This window comes from Atta cephalotes (assembly GCF_000143395.1).
Source record: "Atta cephalotes unplaced genomic scaffold scaffold00002, whole genome shotgun sequence".
NCBI lineage: Eukaryota > Metazoa > Arthropoda > Insecta > Hymenoptera > Formicidae > Atta > Atta cephalotes.
The window spans coordinates 1,645,082-1,662,019 of NW_012130066.1; the positions used below are offsets into that span (position 1 = coordinate 1,645,082).

Genomic DNA, 16,938 nt, shown 5'->3' on the forward strand with positions numbered 1-16,938 from the left:
TACGATCAGATATTAAATACTATATAAAAATATAAGAAGGTAACTATTTTTATGTGAATACTTTATTAATTAATTTATTATAATTTATTATAATTTATTTTTTTAAATAAAATTATTCATTGGCAACAAAGTATATATTGGTAGAAGTTATACAAAAATATTTAAAGGTTTTTATTTTTTTCGCACCTATAAATATTAAGCAATAAAATTTCTTTCAATCAATTTCTCAATATTAATTATATTTTTTATTATTGAAATTTAAATGGCATAAAAGTTATCCTCATTTGTATATCATTTAATGTATAGTATGTATTAACAATTTCTGTCAAAACAAGTCATATTTAAACTAAATAAGTAGCTTAAATATATATCTAAATTTTTAAATATTATGTACTATTAACCTGAAAGGATAAATTTTTCGATCGAAATCGCTCTTACACATTAAATAGGAAATAGGGTTGTCCTTTACATATTATAACCTTATGTCTTATGACCTAATTTTAGACATGCATGCTGTCTGAGTTTCTACATAGAACATTGCCTGCATTTTTTTGTATTTATTGTTATTAATAAATAAGTATTTAAATAAGGAAGATTCATTTTAACATCTTAATAAAAAATGGAAAAATAAATCTATCCGACAGTTACATTGTCGCGTGAAATGGACTTACTCTTGCCATGATACCAAGTAACGAACAGTTTGCATATTGCCATCAAGCTAAAATTCGCAGAGACAAAATTTTCCACCATTCGCGTCACATTACCCCAAGCACGAATCACATTCATCATTTGCGGCGCTGATACGTACAGACATATGTTACATATGATGATAACGAATCGTATATTTGGCCAACGAAAGTTACTCAAAGACATATGTGGATCGGGCCATATGCCAAATACCCATAACCACTGGCGAGTCAGAGTAAACATATAATTCAAATCTGTAAATTAAAATATTTGGAAAAACATCATTGCTTATTATATATAATTTACAATATATATTAATTTGTCACTTTCGAATTTTGTTTCTCATTTGTTAGAAGTAATCATCTTATTTAAAATCATCTTATTGTAATTAGTGGTGAATATAGAAGTTACTTATTTTTTATTTTTAATTGTATTATAACACTTATGAAGAAATTCACTTCATTTATATTATTTTTTATATAATTCGTTATTATAGATTATACTAAATAAAATTTAATATTTGATTCGGAGATCAAACCATAGTATTTTTATATATATTTTAATGTTTTGAAACTGAATCCGGTGTCAAAATTGTTCTATCACGTCACATTCTTTTTTTTAGGAATAGTTCAATTTTCCAATATTTGTAAAGCTATTTATAGCCTGATTTTTCATATGCGAGCTAAGAAAAAGAGGAAAAAGAAGTATGTACAATAATGTGCAAACTGATAGATTAAAAGTATTGAAAAATCGAGCTATTTTTTATCGATATAAAAAAAAATATCACTTGATGGAGCAATTTGTATATTGGATCCAGTGTCAAAATGTCAAAGTACATGTAAGAATACCATGGTCTAGTATCTGAATTAAAAAAATTTTGTTGCTTCTATGTTATTATAGAACAAAGCTAACACTTTTTTAAACTCGTGTACATAATATATAAAATAAAAATTAAAGTGATTAAATAATGAATTGAGAATAAATTGAATATATAATATTCTACTAAAACAAAGCTAAAAATATTTTTTGATTAAAATGTTTTTTTTCAATGTCACACTATTTTTACGATTATATTGTCTAAGTTTCTCATCTCTCTTCGCGATATCTTCTTGCAAAATTTTATCGTTATTTAAAGTTGTTGCTGTAATTATACTTCAATTTTGAAGTTGTCAAAACTTTGAAAAATTTCTTTTTAGTAAACTGTTTCTCTGGAAATAAAAGATTTGTGCACAACTGACGTTTGTTTCACGTAACTTGATTTCATCCAACTTTGCAATATAAAAACACTATATATCTGCAGGAAAACTTCTTCGAAAACGAAACATTTTTTGCTAATGTGCAAAGCTTTATTTCCATTCTCACAAACTTTCGTGAACCACCAAAGTTTTAACCTTCTATAACAGATCTATAGACTCCTTGTAAAAAACTATGCTTTTTGCTATTTTTCGTAACAAATTATTAAAAATTATTTCTTTCTTTGATTTAATAAACAATCCTTGATTTGTAATGTAAAAATGTATTATTATTATTATATGTTTATATAAATAATTATATTTTTAATAGAACTTGCAGTGCACAAATTGTTATTATTTTGTTTTCGAGATATGTTCTACCTTTGTTGGCGTTCATTGATGTTCACAGCGCAAAAATGATCAGTTGACTGAATCGCTCTCTGCAATTGTACCAAACCGTCTTGATTTTCAGTATACCGCGCTTGCTCAGAATACAAAGGTTTTTAACGGTTACTATCTATAACGGTTACTATCTATGTGAATACTTGTATAAACTCTTGTAGAACAATCAATAGTAACACGAATAACATATAATTATCATATTTTTTATTACTGAATTGAAGATTACAGTAGTGCTTTTCTTTTTGATATAGAATTACTTTATAACGATGAAAGATAATAAATAAATAATTTATATTTGTTGCCAAAAACATATATTTGTCCAGCAAAAATTATATTACAAATATCTAATATGTATAAATCTGTTAACATAGTATGTAGAAAATAAATAATAATAAAGTACGCGCATTTAATTTATTATTTAAACATTTATACTTTCTAATCCATCATTGTCAGCAATACAGATAGGTATCCCATTGACGTTTTCACCGTCTATGTAAAATAAAAATATAATATATTTTTTTAATTTTTTATGGATGATTATAATTATATTATTCTTATACAGAATATTAATACATTATATAATACATAAAAAAAAAAGTACAATATTCATGCAAAGTGACAAAACATTTTATATTATTGGCTAAGGTAATACTTATTCTTAATTCTCCCTTATATTGGAAACAAAATTTTTATCTTTCATCTGCAATCTGAGTCTTTAAAGTTCAGTGCAGATTTTTATATTGCTCCGGTTTAATAAAGATATGAAAAAAAGTTTTGCATACTTTTAACAAAAATCCAATTTTTATCATCAAAAGTCCAATTGTATTTTATTTATTTTTTATAAATTTAAATTTATTTATCAGAATTTACAAAAATTAACTATGTTTTTAAAATCGCATATTATCGGTGAAAAAAGTTATCTTCAGAGCTTATTTAATTAATGTGATCGAAAGGAAACATTTTTAATTTTAAAATAAAATTTATTTATTTTGCGAAACCTCAAAAAATAAAAGTTTTATTGAAAATCAATGTTCATAATCGTATTTTGTTACTCTTTTTATAGGTAAAAAATGGGATTTTTTATTGTGAAATAATATATTTTTCTTCTTAAATGTCTTACTGTTCCGAACATTTCTAAGGAAAAAGTTCCAAATTTTCCAGCTGTCAGTTTAAGCGGAATTGTAGATCGATATATCATAAACAATAAATTCTTCGCATCTCTTGGTGGTATATCATACCATTTGCATTCATACACGCCATTCGCCATATTTGTGCTCTGAAAATTACATCTTTGTTTCGCTTAGGAAAATCATTTTTTGATACATAAATAATAATTATTTTACCTCCGTTGAAAGTTTTTCAGCTGAATAACAATAAAAATACAAATGCGTCAATACAAGAGAAAAGTAAAACGAGAGGAAGGTTATTTTGATAATAGGTATACCCAAATGACTTGTTACTATCTGAAAATAATACATATATTTTTCTCGGTCTAATGATTATTTATAAATCAACCGTATTGTCAAATTTTTATCTGATATATTTCCACATTATTTTAGCAAAATAGATAATTTAGCGAAAAAACATTTTTACTGTGTGTGTGTGTGTGTGTGTGTGTGTGTGTGTGTGTGTGTGTGTGTGTGTGTGTGTGTGTGTGTGTGTGTGTGTGTGTGTGTGTGATATATATTCAATTTTTATTTTGCATAAACTTTGTAAAAAAAGAGTAAATTATCTCTCTTACCGTAAAAACTTGAAAGCTTTCAAAACACAGCTGAAAAGTAGCAGCTAACATGTGCACAAATAACACTGCGCTATAACATTCATCGACTGTATTTGCGTTCCTTGAATTCATACATTTTATATTAATATGATTTATTATAATTGTTTTGATATATACAAAATTTTAATTTATATATAAAGATTAAAAAATATTTAATATAGAACCACAGTTTTTAAAGTGGAATGGTAGTTTACATTTACTCTACTCTATAATCCTCATTTAAATCTAATGATCTTAAAATTAAAATTTTAAATCATATTTTGTATGTCTTTTAAAAAATGTCTTAATTAAAAGAATACTTTTTGTTTTATATATTAGAACATCGTATTATAAATATGAAAGAATGAATTCTATTTAAAAATATCTTATAAATAAATGATTTTAAATATTTAATTTTCATTGTTAAATAATTATTTGAAATTTTTCAGCATACCTGATAAGATGTTCGTGACGCATAGTAATCGCAATTAGACCTTTCTTAAATCTTGAGGAAGATATAGATCCTTTGGCTAATTCGTCGACCAGATTGTTGAGTGCCATTCGTAGATTTATCAACTGTGCGCATATGTGTAGCACAAGTATCGAGATAAAAGTGTCGATGGTACAGTTGATCATAGCCGAGTACATGCCGCCAGAAAGTTGAGTGAAAAAAGTGATTTCGTAATTCGGAGTATTTTGAGTGTTGTAAGGATAGGAAAATCGATACACGAGATTCCTTTGAGGTTGATGCACATTTCGATAGAATTTCAGGAGGTTGAGACATATGTAAAACGTGACTGTACCCGTCATGGTTATAAAACATCTAACAGATAAAGTTCTCCCACGTTTTGCTATATTTAACATTGTATTTCGTTCCCGGTTGTTTGTTGAAGTCATCCAATCGGTCATGATCGATATCATCAGCGTTCGAAGTGCTTTTGAATTAAATACGATATATCAATAAACTATGAAAATGATTAAAAAATGGAACGTACGGAAAAGCCGTTTGTATATGATAAAATAGTTACAATATTGATTTTATAATTATAAGTAACGAATCTCCACATTTTTTAATAAAAATATCGATAACAACTTATTTTTGAAATGATAACTTACTTTCACCGTGATACCAAGTACCGACTAACTTGCACAGTGCCATCAAACTGAAATTTGCAGAGGCAACATATTCCACCATCCGAGCCACGTTACCCCAAGCAAGTATCATATTTGTAAATTGCGGCATGATCACGTAAAAACTCAGGATACACGCAACGATCATGAATCTTATGTTTAGCCGTTTAGAATCACTCACAAATGGATCGGGCCATACGCCTAATATCCGTAAACATTGGCGACTCATCGCAAAGGCGTAATTTATATCTAACCAAATCAAATTTCGTCAAATCAAAGGAATATTTCTATTTATTATTAATTTAGAAGAAACATTATTATTTTGTGTATTTTTAAAATTTTGTTTTTCTGACTTGCTAATAAATATTACTATATTTCATGAACGTACAAAAAGAAGTTTTATTGAAGTGTCTAAAAATGTAGTTAGATCTAAAAATAATTTCATTGAATCATCAGAATAATTATATTTGTAGAATGCTAAAGCTTTGATGACAATGCTGCAAAAGATTTAACATTCTAGCAATCAGTTTAAACGATTGATGATCTAAATAAAATTATTTTCAGTATTTAGCTAAATTTTTAAGTACTTCTAAATAAAATCATTCTTTTCGTTACGTTTTTAAATTATAGATATCACAGTTATAATTTATTTTATATGTATTATTTTTTATAATTTGGTATTGAATATTGTAAGTTTTTTAAATCCTAATATTTTTTTTTAGACCTCCTCAGAGGAAATATTAATAATGAGAGATGAATAATGGATAATGTAAAAAAATATTATTTATCATTTTTTTAAAAAGCTAAAACTTTAAAGTGTTCTCTTAGTAATTTATAACTCTCTTTAAAAAAAAAATCTCCTATAAGATGATCAATTCTGACGAAAAATTTCTATTTTAATTGTATTTTTTAAGAATTAAAGTTTCTTTTTCTAAGAATTAAAGTTTCCGAACCCTTTGTCTATAACGGAGGGAAATCAGAAATAAATCGTGCACACATCACCAGAATTAATCGTTCAATTTATACATCGTTCAACTTTACCACTCAAAAACACTTTGGAACAATCTATATATCGAGAAAGCAAGCATTTGCTAGCATAGAAAGTTTTATACCTGGTTTTCGCAAACTTTCGTGGAACACAAAGTTCCGAACTTCTATGACAGATGTATAGTCGCCTTGAAAAAAATTATGATTCTCGTGGATTTTTGCGGCAAATTGTTAAAAGCGAATTTTTCCCCTATCCCTTTATTTATGACTGTTAGTTATGTAACTATTATTGTATGTTTATTAAGCATCCTTTACTAAAAAATCGTTTCATATAGTCAACATATTAAGTAACAAATAGAATATATAATCATTTCAAGAATAGGAATATTTTTGCAATATTAAGAAAATAGAAATAAATTGTAACAATACTTAATATTAGTCTAATAATGATTGATATTAAAATTGACTAGAATTAGAAAAATATTGGAAACTAAATATTATTATCAATGTGAATAGTAATATTTCACATGAAGCAAGTTATTTAATAATATAAGATTCCATTAATTTGTTACAAATAATAGTAATTTAATTATAATAATCTTTTTGAAAATTGCACAGAATTTAAACTGGAATAAAAATTTCTATCAACACACATATGATCGAAAATATAATTTTTATACTACATTGTATTATATAACTTTCACACGACACGCCTATATTTTAGTAAAATATCGCGGTGCATACTTTTGCTATTTTTTCGAGATATATTCTACCTTCATTGACGTTCATTGCAGTTCACGGAGCGAAAATTATCGTTTAACTGATTCGTTCTTTATGATTATACCAAACCGCTGTGATTTTGCGCTTGCTCAGTACACAGAAGATTAAACCGCTACCATCTGTGAGTACTTCTATAAACCCTTTCGGATAACAATCAATAGTAACATGAGTAATCATCATGAATCAAATGTCGTGAATGCAACACTTTCTTTTCGACTATAAGCAAGTTATTTACTCGATATCATCCGCCTATCAATCGACCATTGCTTAATTTCTAGCAGTTGTTCAAAATCTGCAAACAGATGTCACTGAAGTATAAAGAGTAAATAAAAAACTCAAACACCGCACATATGTTGTAAAAAATATTATTTATTCGTTGACTTATACAAATACAATTTTATACGTAAGGACAGAAATAAATATATTCTCGTAACGATTGGCGACGACTTCTCTCTCTGAATTAATAATATATTCTCATGTAACATTGTTTCTGATCTCTCAGCGCGTCGAAATAAATTATATTTTACGCACGATATAATTTATATTCGAACGGAACGCAGGAATGCAGAAATAAGACGAGAAAAAACGACGGAATTCACCAAAGGACGATTAGGTGATATGGTGAACATTCGGAAATTGCAAAAGACGCAACTTTCTCACCGCCGAACTTATATTCTCTCCTTTAAATTCTATACTTAATTATCTAAGTTACAAATATGAGTGCATATTAAATAAAATTGCCTCGCTGGCAAATATGTACACTTTTGGTTCGTCGTTGATTCAATGTGTTTGATAGAAACTTGTTTAATTGCAAAATTATTGCAAATGTAACGAAATATTTTCTTAAAGATCACGTTAAAGATTTTATGCAACTGATCACAATCATGCCAGTCACCCTAATAAAAAAAAATACACCACGCGAATTTAATATACCCGGCAAGTCTTGGAAAGGATATATTAATTCTTTAATTATTGTTGGCATTTTTACATATCGACATGTTTGAATAAACATGTTTAACTAATTTCAGATTAAAAAAAGTTTTATATTCATTTTTTTGTTGTTTTGTTTCGTGAGAGCTATTATACACAGCTAAAGAATTCGCGTGTTGTTACTAATTATCTATAATATGTACAAGATTTTCTGTAACAGTTGTATTTTTGATGTGAAAATATTTCCCGTTGTTAATTGAAATAATTGTTTCCTAATGAAAAATGTCAAGATAGTTTCTAAGTTGTGTCCGAGAAAATAAAAAAAAATTTAACCAGCTGGATTTCCAGGATGTATTTGCAACGAAACGTTAAAAGAAAAATATTTTTTCAAGCAGGACTTAACTAGAGTTGAAAATGCCAACTAGTAAAAGAAGAGTCGCAATTTAAGAACTACAAGCGTATCTAAAAGAAGATGTTGCCGGGTCTCGCCTGTGGGCACAAGAAGCTGGAACAATCGTGTCTTCTAATGGCATCCATGACTTCCTCAAAGTGACTGGACACCTGTGCGGCTGCTCCAGATTGAATTCTGTAAGTATACGCGCAAATGTCGAGTGTAGGATAACAAACTATTAGAAAGTTGGAGACATACTTCGACAAATGACCGACACCGTACACAGTTAATTACTAATTAGGTGTGCACTAGATTGCGGATCTTTTAATCTTCTCATGTTTTCCATTAACGATCGCTCGCTCCAATTAACTCGCTTTCTTTAAGACGCACTGAGATATACAAACTGATTTAAAAGTTATTGTACTTGTTAATTAAATAGGTAATTAAAAACTAATTAAATATATTAATTATTAGATATACATCACAATTATATGTACAGAGTAAAATTTAATTATATTTCCAGAATACAAATGCGATTCATTATTAATTAAAATTATTTTTCAATTTTAAGCAAAAAGGAGCAAAATGTTTTTTTTTTGGGAAAAGTACAATCTTGTATTGACTATCTTTAAATTAACATCCATTGATTATTTGTGACTAATCGAATATATGGGAAAAAAACTGTTTTAGAATAGTTTTAAAATCTTAAAAGCATGTATGAGCAGAAAATTGACAAAGAAAACTTATATTGTCCTTCTTTTATTGTTAAAATTCTTGGACATTAAAATTCTTGTTATTTTTAGAAAAGCGGTTTGTCCCGTAAATTCTTGTCACGTACGTGAGAACTGCTTACTCGATAGTATGCATTACAACATAATACATGATATAATTCTGCTCTCTCATCGGTATATGGATGCACGCATCCACAATGAATTGAATTGTATATTTCACATGTTACAGGAAATGCCATATTTGTCATTAACAATCCATTCGTGGATAACGGATACGTAATGTCATCGAAATTACTTGCGAGAACTTGAGATCTCTCTCTCATCTCGCTTTCTTAACTTATCTCAAGCGATCAATCTTTCTCAAAATTTCCTAAACATTTCGAAGTTCCTCGAATTTTACGAATTATTTCTTATAATTTTCGAAAATAAGAGACAGATGAAACAGTCTCGACTACACTAGAATGATAAAAATAGAAAAGTGTGTAAAAAGCATTTGCATTTGTTACAATATAATTAATATATAATTATATATTAATTATATTAATTTGTACATTAATTATTTAATATGTAATTATATATCAATAATTACGAATAAATATTACACTTTCAATGCACGCAATGATGAATTTTACCAAGATGACTCATTTGAAATAACACATTTCACTTAATTATTGGGATGCCTAAGTACTGTGATGAAATCAAAAAGTGATCCGACAGGGATTAATCGCGATTAAGAACTGGAAAGAGAAGCGAACGCGAGGTAAGTAAGTTATCGCATTGGATGCACGAGAGTTTTCTCTTTGTCTCATTTTTTCTTTTATTTTCGATAACATGTTCAAGTCTTTCTCTTTCTGTCAACTTTTCTTTCTTTTTTTCTATCGCACATGACCAACGTGATAGCGGACAGGGCACATCGTGCGCATACAGTGAAACTGTGCTAAGAGGTAAAAGTCGAATCAGTCAGTAGGACGTCGTCGGCGAAAGCTGGAAGAAAGTTATCCACTGCTCGGACTATAAGTTCCTGACTGGCTGTTATCGGCGTTTCCTTGATGTTTCAAGCTTAATAGTTTAGGCCAATTAAATTGGCTTGTATGATTTCACGAAAACACGGCGAAAATCGATGTGATCGTTTATTATATTTTGAATTATCACTGCCAACAAATGCGATTTGTTATATAATAAAATGAGCATGACGCAATGTACGCATAGTTACTTTATAAATGTTACACTGAAAAAGATGTCTCATCGAAAATGGACGAATTGAAAAATCCAGATTATATTAATTAAAATTCTAGTTATTTAATTAGAATTTGAGTAGATTTTACCAGAAAACTCTGATTCTATTTTTAATCAAAAGTTTAATTAATTCAACCAAACATTTTTATATTATAACTATAAAGGACTGTTACTTACAGTTATAACATCTCTTTTATAAGAAATTATACTTTGTAATATTGCAATCAATTATTATTATAAGATAATTTGGAACAATTTGTTATAAGTACTACTTCAAAAATAAAAATTATTAATAAAATTATTAATAAAGAAGAAATGAAATATTTAAATGCATAATGCGTCTCAATAACACAAATAATATTAAAATTTATATCAAAAATTTTAAATAAACTAATCAAATAAATCAAAAGACAAACTAATAGGATAAGATAATATTAAGTCGAAGAGAAAGTAATTCGGGATTTTTGTCAAAAATTTTTATTCAAATAAAATACTCAAAAGATTATTTTCAATTAAATTAATTGCCGTTTAAACGTATTATTTTTCTATCAAAATTTCATTTTCTGACAAAAATTGAATTTTGCGGCGAATATATAAAAGCTGAATCTTTAGCAGCAAAAAGGTTATTGATTTATTATGAAGATCATTTTGCAGCACAATTCTATTCTACTTCATGCATAATAAAAACCTTAATGGACTTACAGTAGGAAGTTTTCTCGCATGCAGTCTACTCAATAGACATCTCACCTATTTTATTCAACATGGTCTAAATGGAGAACATTTTCGAAACACAATTAAAATGAAAAATTAAGTCGATTTTTGATCAAAGAGCCGGTTTTTTTATCACAGTGAAATTCAATTTTTGCTAGAAAGATAATAGAAAATAGTAGATTCAAACGGCAATTATTTTAATTGAAGGTGATTTTTTAAGTTGATTATTTAAGTTGATTATTTTAATTGATCATTTTAATTATTATTTAATTATTTTAATTGATAATCTTTTTAATTTTTTAAACTTATTTTAAAAATTATTTTAACGTTAATATTTCATTTTAACAAAAATTAAAAAAACCAAGATTACTTTTTCCCGACTAAATAATAACTTGTAAATAGAAATATAAAAGTCACAACTGAAATAATGTTGTTTATTCTACCAAATTTTTTTCAACTTTAAATTATTTATTAAATTTTTATAAATCATATCCATTCAATTATAATAATTACGTTTTAAGATCATTCAACGATTTCCAAATGTAAGATATTAAAATTAAGAGATTTCTATTTTTTAACACATTAAAAAAATTTCTGTTTTTTAATAGATTAAAAAAATGTGATAAGTCAAAATTACTCACAGTCTTAATAACGCCGTCATCTTTTTCTCCATAAGCACTGAGGCATCTGAACCTCTTTGAATCATCGTATCGCAAAATATCCTCTTTGCGCAGGGTGTGTTCGTCCATTCGCCCTGTATGTGAGCAACTTCTGCCACTTCTGCGTTCTCCAGATTCTGCAACGTGTCCAGAAGCTCCTGATTGTTTTCGACGCTTCGCTTTCGTCTCCTATTTATTGTTTCCTTCTCGAGATTACTTTCGAAATTTTGCAATCTGTCCAACATGAAAAATGCATCGGTTCTCAGATTTCTTCCTTGTTGTCCATTATCTTCATTTATTGAAGCTGCATCTCGCGAATTATCATCAAATATCTTTGTAGCGGCATTTAATATGTTCTGATCCGACGTGTCTACTCGAAAATTTTCTGTTGGGATCTTCAAGCTGTCTTTGACAACTAGAATAGCATTTTCACTCGAATGTTTCTTTTTATTTTTTGGAATTAGGAATTCAGTGATATCGATGCGATCTGAGCCAGCAGGCAGATCGATTTCCACGATCTCGCTGATGGAATCGGCACCTTTTCTCTGAAAGCGCTTGCTGCGTATCAGATTTTTCATGTCAGTATCCGCTTTGAAGATATCTAGATAATCGAGACTTCTCCTTTTACGTCTATTAGTTTCCACGTAATCGGCTTCATCCACCACCTGTTTACTTTCTCGATTTTCAATTCTCTCGGCGTTTCGTTTGTCCTCTTCCAGAACCAAGAAGACTCCATCGTTTTCTGCCGAACCCATATCTTCGTTTCTCGTTTTATCGTTCTGAGGAACATTCTGCAGAACGTACAAGGTCTGCGGTGTCGCTTCGTTCAATTTTAAATTATCATCCTTGATCGTTTTTAAGTACGCTCCAGTTTCTAAGGCACGCTTGTGCTCCAGATCGTCTTCGTCGACATTCGATCGTTTCAGAACGTCGACGTCGAGATATCGACCAACCGCCACGGCGCCTATGCCGAGCGCAGCACCAGATGCGACGAGACCTAGAGCCGGAATTAGAATGCTAGTACCTGTCGCTACCGTGTCGATCTTGTTTTGAGCCTCCTTGGTTGAGCCTTTGGATAGACCGAGATTCTGCGAGATTTTATGAGTAGCCTCCACCAAAGGATCAATTACCGGCCTAGTGAATTGTGAGACCCTCTCGACTCCGGTGGAAAACTGGTTCTTCAGATTTTCGGATATCTTCACCCAAAGGGACGGTTCGTACGGTCGTTTCAAGCCATAGAAGTGCTGATTCGGATAATAGTTCTTCGTGGTATAACTGTCCACGATGTTCTTATTGTTCAGCACATATTTCTTTTTATGACGTTGCTCGGTAAATGAATGTTGGTTTTCCGGGAAATTTTCCGGTCGGCGTTTCTCATTCTTTAGAATCTTGGCCGGTTGCACGCCCAGCTCTGGATGGGCGTATTGGAGAACCGGCGCGCGAGCGCCGGACTTCAACGCTACCGGCGCTATAGTCTGACTCTCCGGGGTGTAACGTTGAGAAATCGGATAGTTCGTGATGCCGTCCGGATGTAACATCCTTTTGTGGACGCTCGCGCGGTAATGATCATTACGTGGCTCATAAACCTCGGCTTTCAAGGCTTCGCTTTTGTAATTTCTTGGATCCCACTCGAAGTACACATTGTGAGCTTCTTCGTTGTAGTTGCGACCGTACCTAGAAATCAGAAAATTATAGGAATCGTTCAATACGACTAGTACCATTAATAAGTACAATAAAACTCCGTTTATCTGAAGAATTCCGATAACAAGAGCTAATGTTCAGAAAATTGGAGTTCCAATACATCAAGCTCTTATTACCTTAACTATAGCACCGTACTTAGAATAATAAGATCTCAGCTATGAGTTTATTTGGAACTGAGCACAAACTTGCTTGTATAACTGGAACGTTATAGATACATGAAATTCTACTGTAACTAAAATAATTAATATAATTATAAAATACAAAAAAGAAGCACATAAATAACTGACAAAAGAAAACAACAATTTCGAAACAGAAATATAAGAGACACAACTTTGATCATTTTTTTATTCCAAATTTTTTTAATTTTAAATTATCTTTTATAAATTATCTTCCTATATTTCTATGGCTTTGATAATATTAGTCTTTATTTTAAGTGTTCTTAAAATTTTTCTTGTCGGCTAATATGATCTTACTTAGATCATACTCAGCCGATTTTCTGCAAATCGAATCTTTTCTTACCTTCGATTAACATTTTTAAAAAACTTTTCAAATTTCTCTTTCTTTTCCGCGTTATCGTCGGAAGCCTCGACAAGAGGCTCTGTGGTAACCGTTAAACTGTCTTCGGAAGTTATAAGCTTGTTATTGATAACCCGAGCGTTTCTCCAGGTTTGTATTTTGTCGATAGGCTCATCGGACACTCTCGTACCATGAATTATTGGCGTGCCATCGATGTCCAATGACAAGGGCGATCTCTTTGGTATAGTTTTCACGTTGATCTCCGATCGAACGATTACCTCCGGAGGCACAGCTTTACCATCTCGGTTTTTTGACAAATTGGCACCAATATTTGTCCTCGTAGACACTATATGAGGTATATACATATAATGAAACCCGTCCTCATTCGCAACACTTCGATCGTTAAGTTTGAAATTCTTTTGAGTTCGGTCCTGGAAATTCCTGGCAAACAGGATATCGCTGCCGAATTGGGCTTCGCCCAATCTGTCATAATTTGTTCTTTCTTCGACAGTATCCAAGTTTGTCTGCAACGGTTTCCAGTTTCGATACTCTTCCTCCGGTTCCTCTTGCTTCAAAACTCTTCCTTCCGCGTCCAACGGCGTCCAATTCCCATAATCGATTACGCCAATAGGCTGACTTCTCTCAGATATCAGTCTCTTATCGGCTCGATTAATATCTAATTTTTCATCTTTCGGTTCTGAAAATTTAGAGAACGTCTCCCTGATCTGTTCTATTTGAGCTTCCTCAAGTTTTCGCACCTCATCTTTCCTTTTGCTTTCATTCTTCTCATCGAACATCGATTCATTCTGCACATTTATTGAGAAATTTCTTTTATTTTCCGCAGTGAAGTTCGATTCTTCTTGAATAGGTTTTGGTGTCGAATCATTGATGAATGATGATTTGTCTCGTCGCTTAACGATTAAAGTGGCCACATTGCCTTCGCTTGTTCGCACTTTTAACTCTTCCGTCTCGCCCGGAAGACTTCGAGAGACTTTCAACATCGTTCTGGTATAGCCTGGTTTTGGTAATTCGTCATAGCATGTGCTAAGTGTTAAAGTCACGAAGAATAGAAAAATAGTAATCTGAAATAAAATTGAATTGCTTAATATAAAATTCATATAATTCCTAAAACATTCGTCATATAATTCTTGAAACATTTTTATTAAATTATATTTTTTATACTGATGACATTTAGCTTATTTAACATGTAATAATTATTGAATTGATCACATAAGAGTCAGTAATCAGGTTAATATCAACGATTATAACAGGTTCCTAAATTTTTTTCTTGAACTAATAATAGCCGCAATATAATAGTTAATTTGATTTTAATTTAATTCAATTTATTGCAAGTGCAAAAAGGCCAGAAACTACTTTCATGAGCCTGGCTAATAATACAATGTGAATATAATAGAAAATAATAATATAATAATATAATAATAGCACATAATAATGTAACAACATAATAATCATTGACAGAAAAAAACAGAATAACAGCGGATTAAACTCTATATGAATAAAATTTAAAAGAAAAGTGTGTTCGAAAAGTGTTACTTTAGCATTCTATGCAAAGTTGCGGAATATTCTTGAATTTATAGTTGACTTCCATTGTTTGATAATTTTTATCGACACACCAATTTTGTCGTACCGCTTCATCAGAGATACTGCACTATAATTCTTGCGTGAGCGTGTTCATCTGATGTTGCGTACATGCATAATAGCGACGATCGAAGAACAAACGAAGATGACCGGAATGCGAAATGAGTTTTAAAAAGGTTTTCGAAAGTCGGCCTTATGAGTCCCTAGAAATCCGCAGTTTGTCTGCAGATTTATATTCGCGCGATGCACGAATAAATATACCGGCAAACATTCAGCTGTATGATTTTCAAGTCGCATCCCGCGAATTCTCGTCAATGCATCTCGATTTATTTGTAACGGATGAATCGGCCATGTCGGCAACGCTCCAGCGGTTCGGCGACGAGAGAAATTTAATAGCCCGTTGAGATTGTCGACATTCTTTCCCGGCATTAGAAAATAGCAATGTAGTAATCGAGTGACGGGTTACTTTCTATTATCAAACGTGACGATTATCCCTGATTGGAATTACGCGCAGCTGACAATTCTCGCGCGATTGCGCCGTAAATTTGTTGTTAAGTCATTGCGTGTGAATTATAAAATATTATCTCGATGTACTGAAATTAGGTGACGGAATGCTCGCGACGAAATACAAATATGTATCATTAAGGTGATAACAGAAATATTTTCTTGACGATCGATTGCACCGCATATTCGCTAATTATTAATAAATTGTTATTAATATTAATAAATTATTAGTCTCGTTTCCTTAGATTAGAGAATATCATATTATTTGAAGTGTAAGCTTTAGAAATCATTCATCCTGAACGAGAAAACGTCCGAACATCCGGCCATTAAACTACGTGCACTTGAAGTTCGATGTGTATTACACAAAAAATACTTTCTAATAGCGTACGCGTAAAAAGCGGATAAAATGAAATAAAATCGTGAAAGGTGGCTCTGGACCGAGTGTGTTCTAACGACAAGTGAAATGGAACGACATGCTTTCCCCGTGCACGTTTTGCACGAAACACACGCGTGCGTTAACTCGTCTACGGTCGATGCGTATCGCATCATATATATATATATATATATATATATATATACATCAGGAAACATGCGTACGATCCACTTTTTCCATCCCGATGATTTTCGATAGACGACTGTCAACTATTGATATCGATATTCAACGAAACACTTTTTGAATTAATTTCGATAACGTATACACTGTTCATTTATTTGTCCCATATAAATTCACATTTTTAATTATAATTGAACTTTTGTTTTTAAAATATTCTCGAAAGCGTGATTATAATCAAATCAATTAAATTATAATTTTTAAGATCCGTATCTATATATAACTCACTTAATTTTATACACACACACACACACACACACACACACACACACACACACACACACACACACACACACACACACACACACACACACACACACACTAACACAACACAACTACAATAACTACACTAACTACTAACTAATATATATA

At 30.6% G+C, this 16,938-nt stretch overlaps 2 protein-coding genes across 2 annotated transcripts in view; both read right to left on the reverse strand.

The window, feature by feature from the left end:
• Positions 1–2,756: 2,756 nt before the first annotated feature.
• On the reverse strand, positions 2,757–5,323 carry LOC105619765. Its single transcript, XM_012201285.1, has 5 exons — positions 5,197–5,323; positions 4,535–5,015; positions 4,063–4,162; positions 3,442–3,597; positions 2,757–2,810 (listed from the first exon to the last, which is right to left on the reverse strand). Exons 1-5 carry the CDS (start codon positions 5,321–5,323, stop codon positions 2,757–2,759), a joined length of 918 nt encoding a protein of 305 aa, XP_012056675.1.
• A 3,047-nt stretch (positions 5,324–8,370) lies between these two features.
• LOC105619776 overlaps positions 8,371–16,938 on the reverse strand; it is a 10,879-nt gene continuing 2,311 nt past the window's right edge. The window contains exons 2-4 of the mRNA XM_012201296.1: positions 13,857–14,935; positions 11,619–13,310; positions 8,371–8,494 (exon numbers count right to left, since the gene is read on the reverse strand). Of these exons, the coding sequence (XP_012056686.1) occupies positions 8,371–8,494; positions 11,619–13,310; positions 13,857–14,935 (2,895 nt within the window). The remainder of the gene's footprint in view (positions 8,495–11,618; positions 13,311–13,856; positions 14,936–16,938) is intronic.

What these genes read in the sequence shown, in the direction of transcription:
- LOC105619765 (XM_012201285.1), bottom strand. Translation starts at nt 5,323, where the DNA reads ATGCCGCAATTTACAAATATGATACTTGCTTGGGGTAACGTGGCTCGG. An exon ending in TACTTGGTATCACGGTGAAA is followed by an intron (nt 5,016 to 5,196) that starts GTAAGTTATCAT and finishes TTAATTCAAAAG; the next exon opens with CACTTCGAACGCTGATGATA. An exon ending in CGTCACGAACATCTTATCAG is followed by an intron (nt 4,163 to 4,534) that starts GTATGCTGAAAA and finishes TATGAATTCAAG; the next exon opens with GAACGCAAATACAGTCGATG.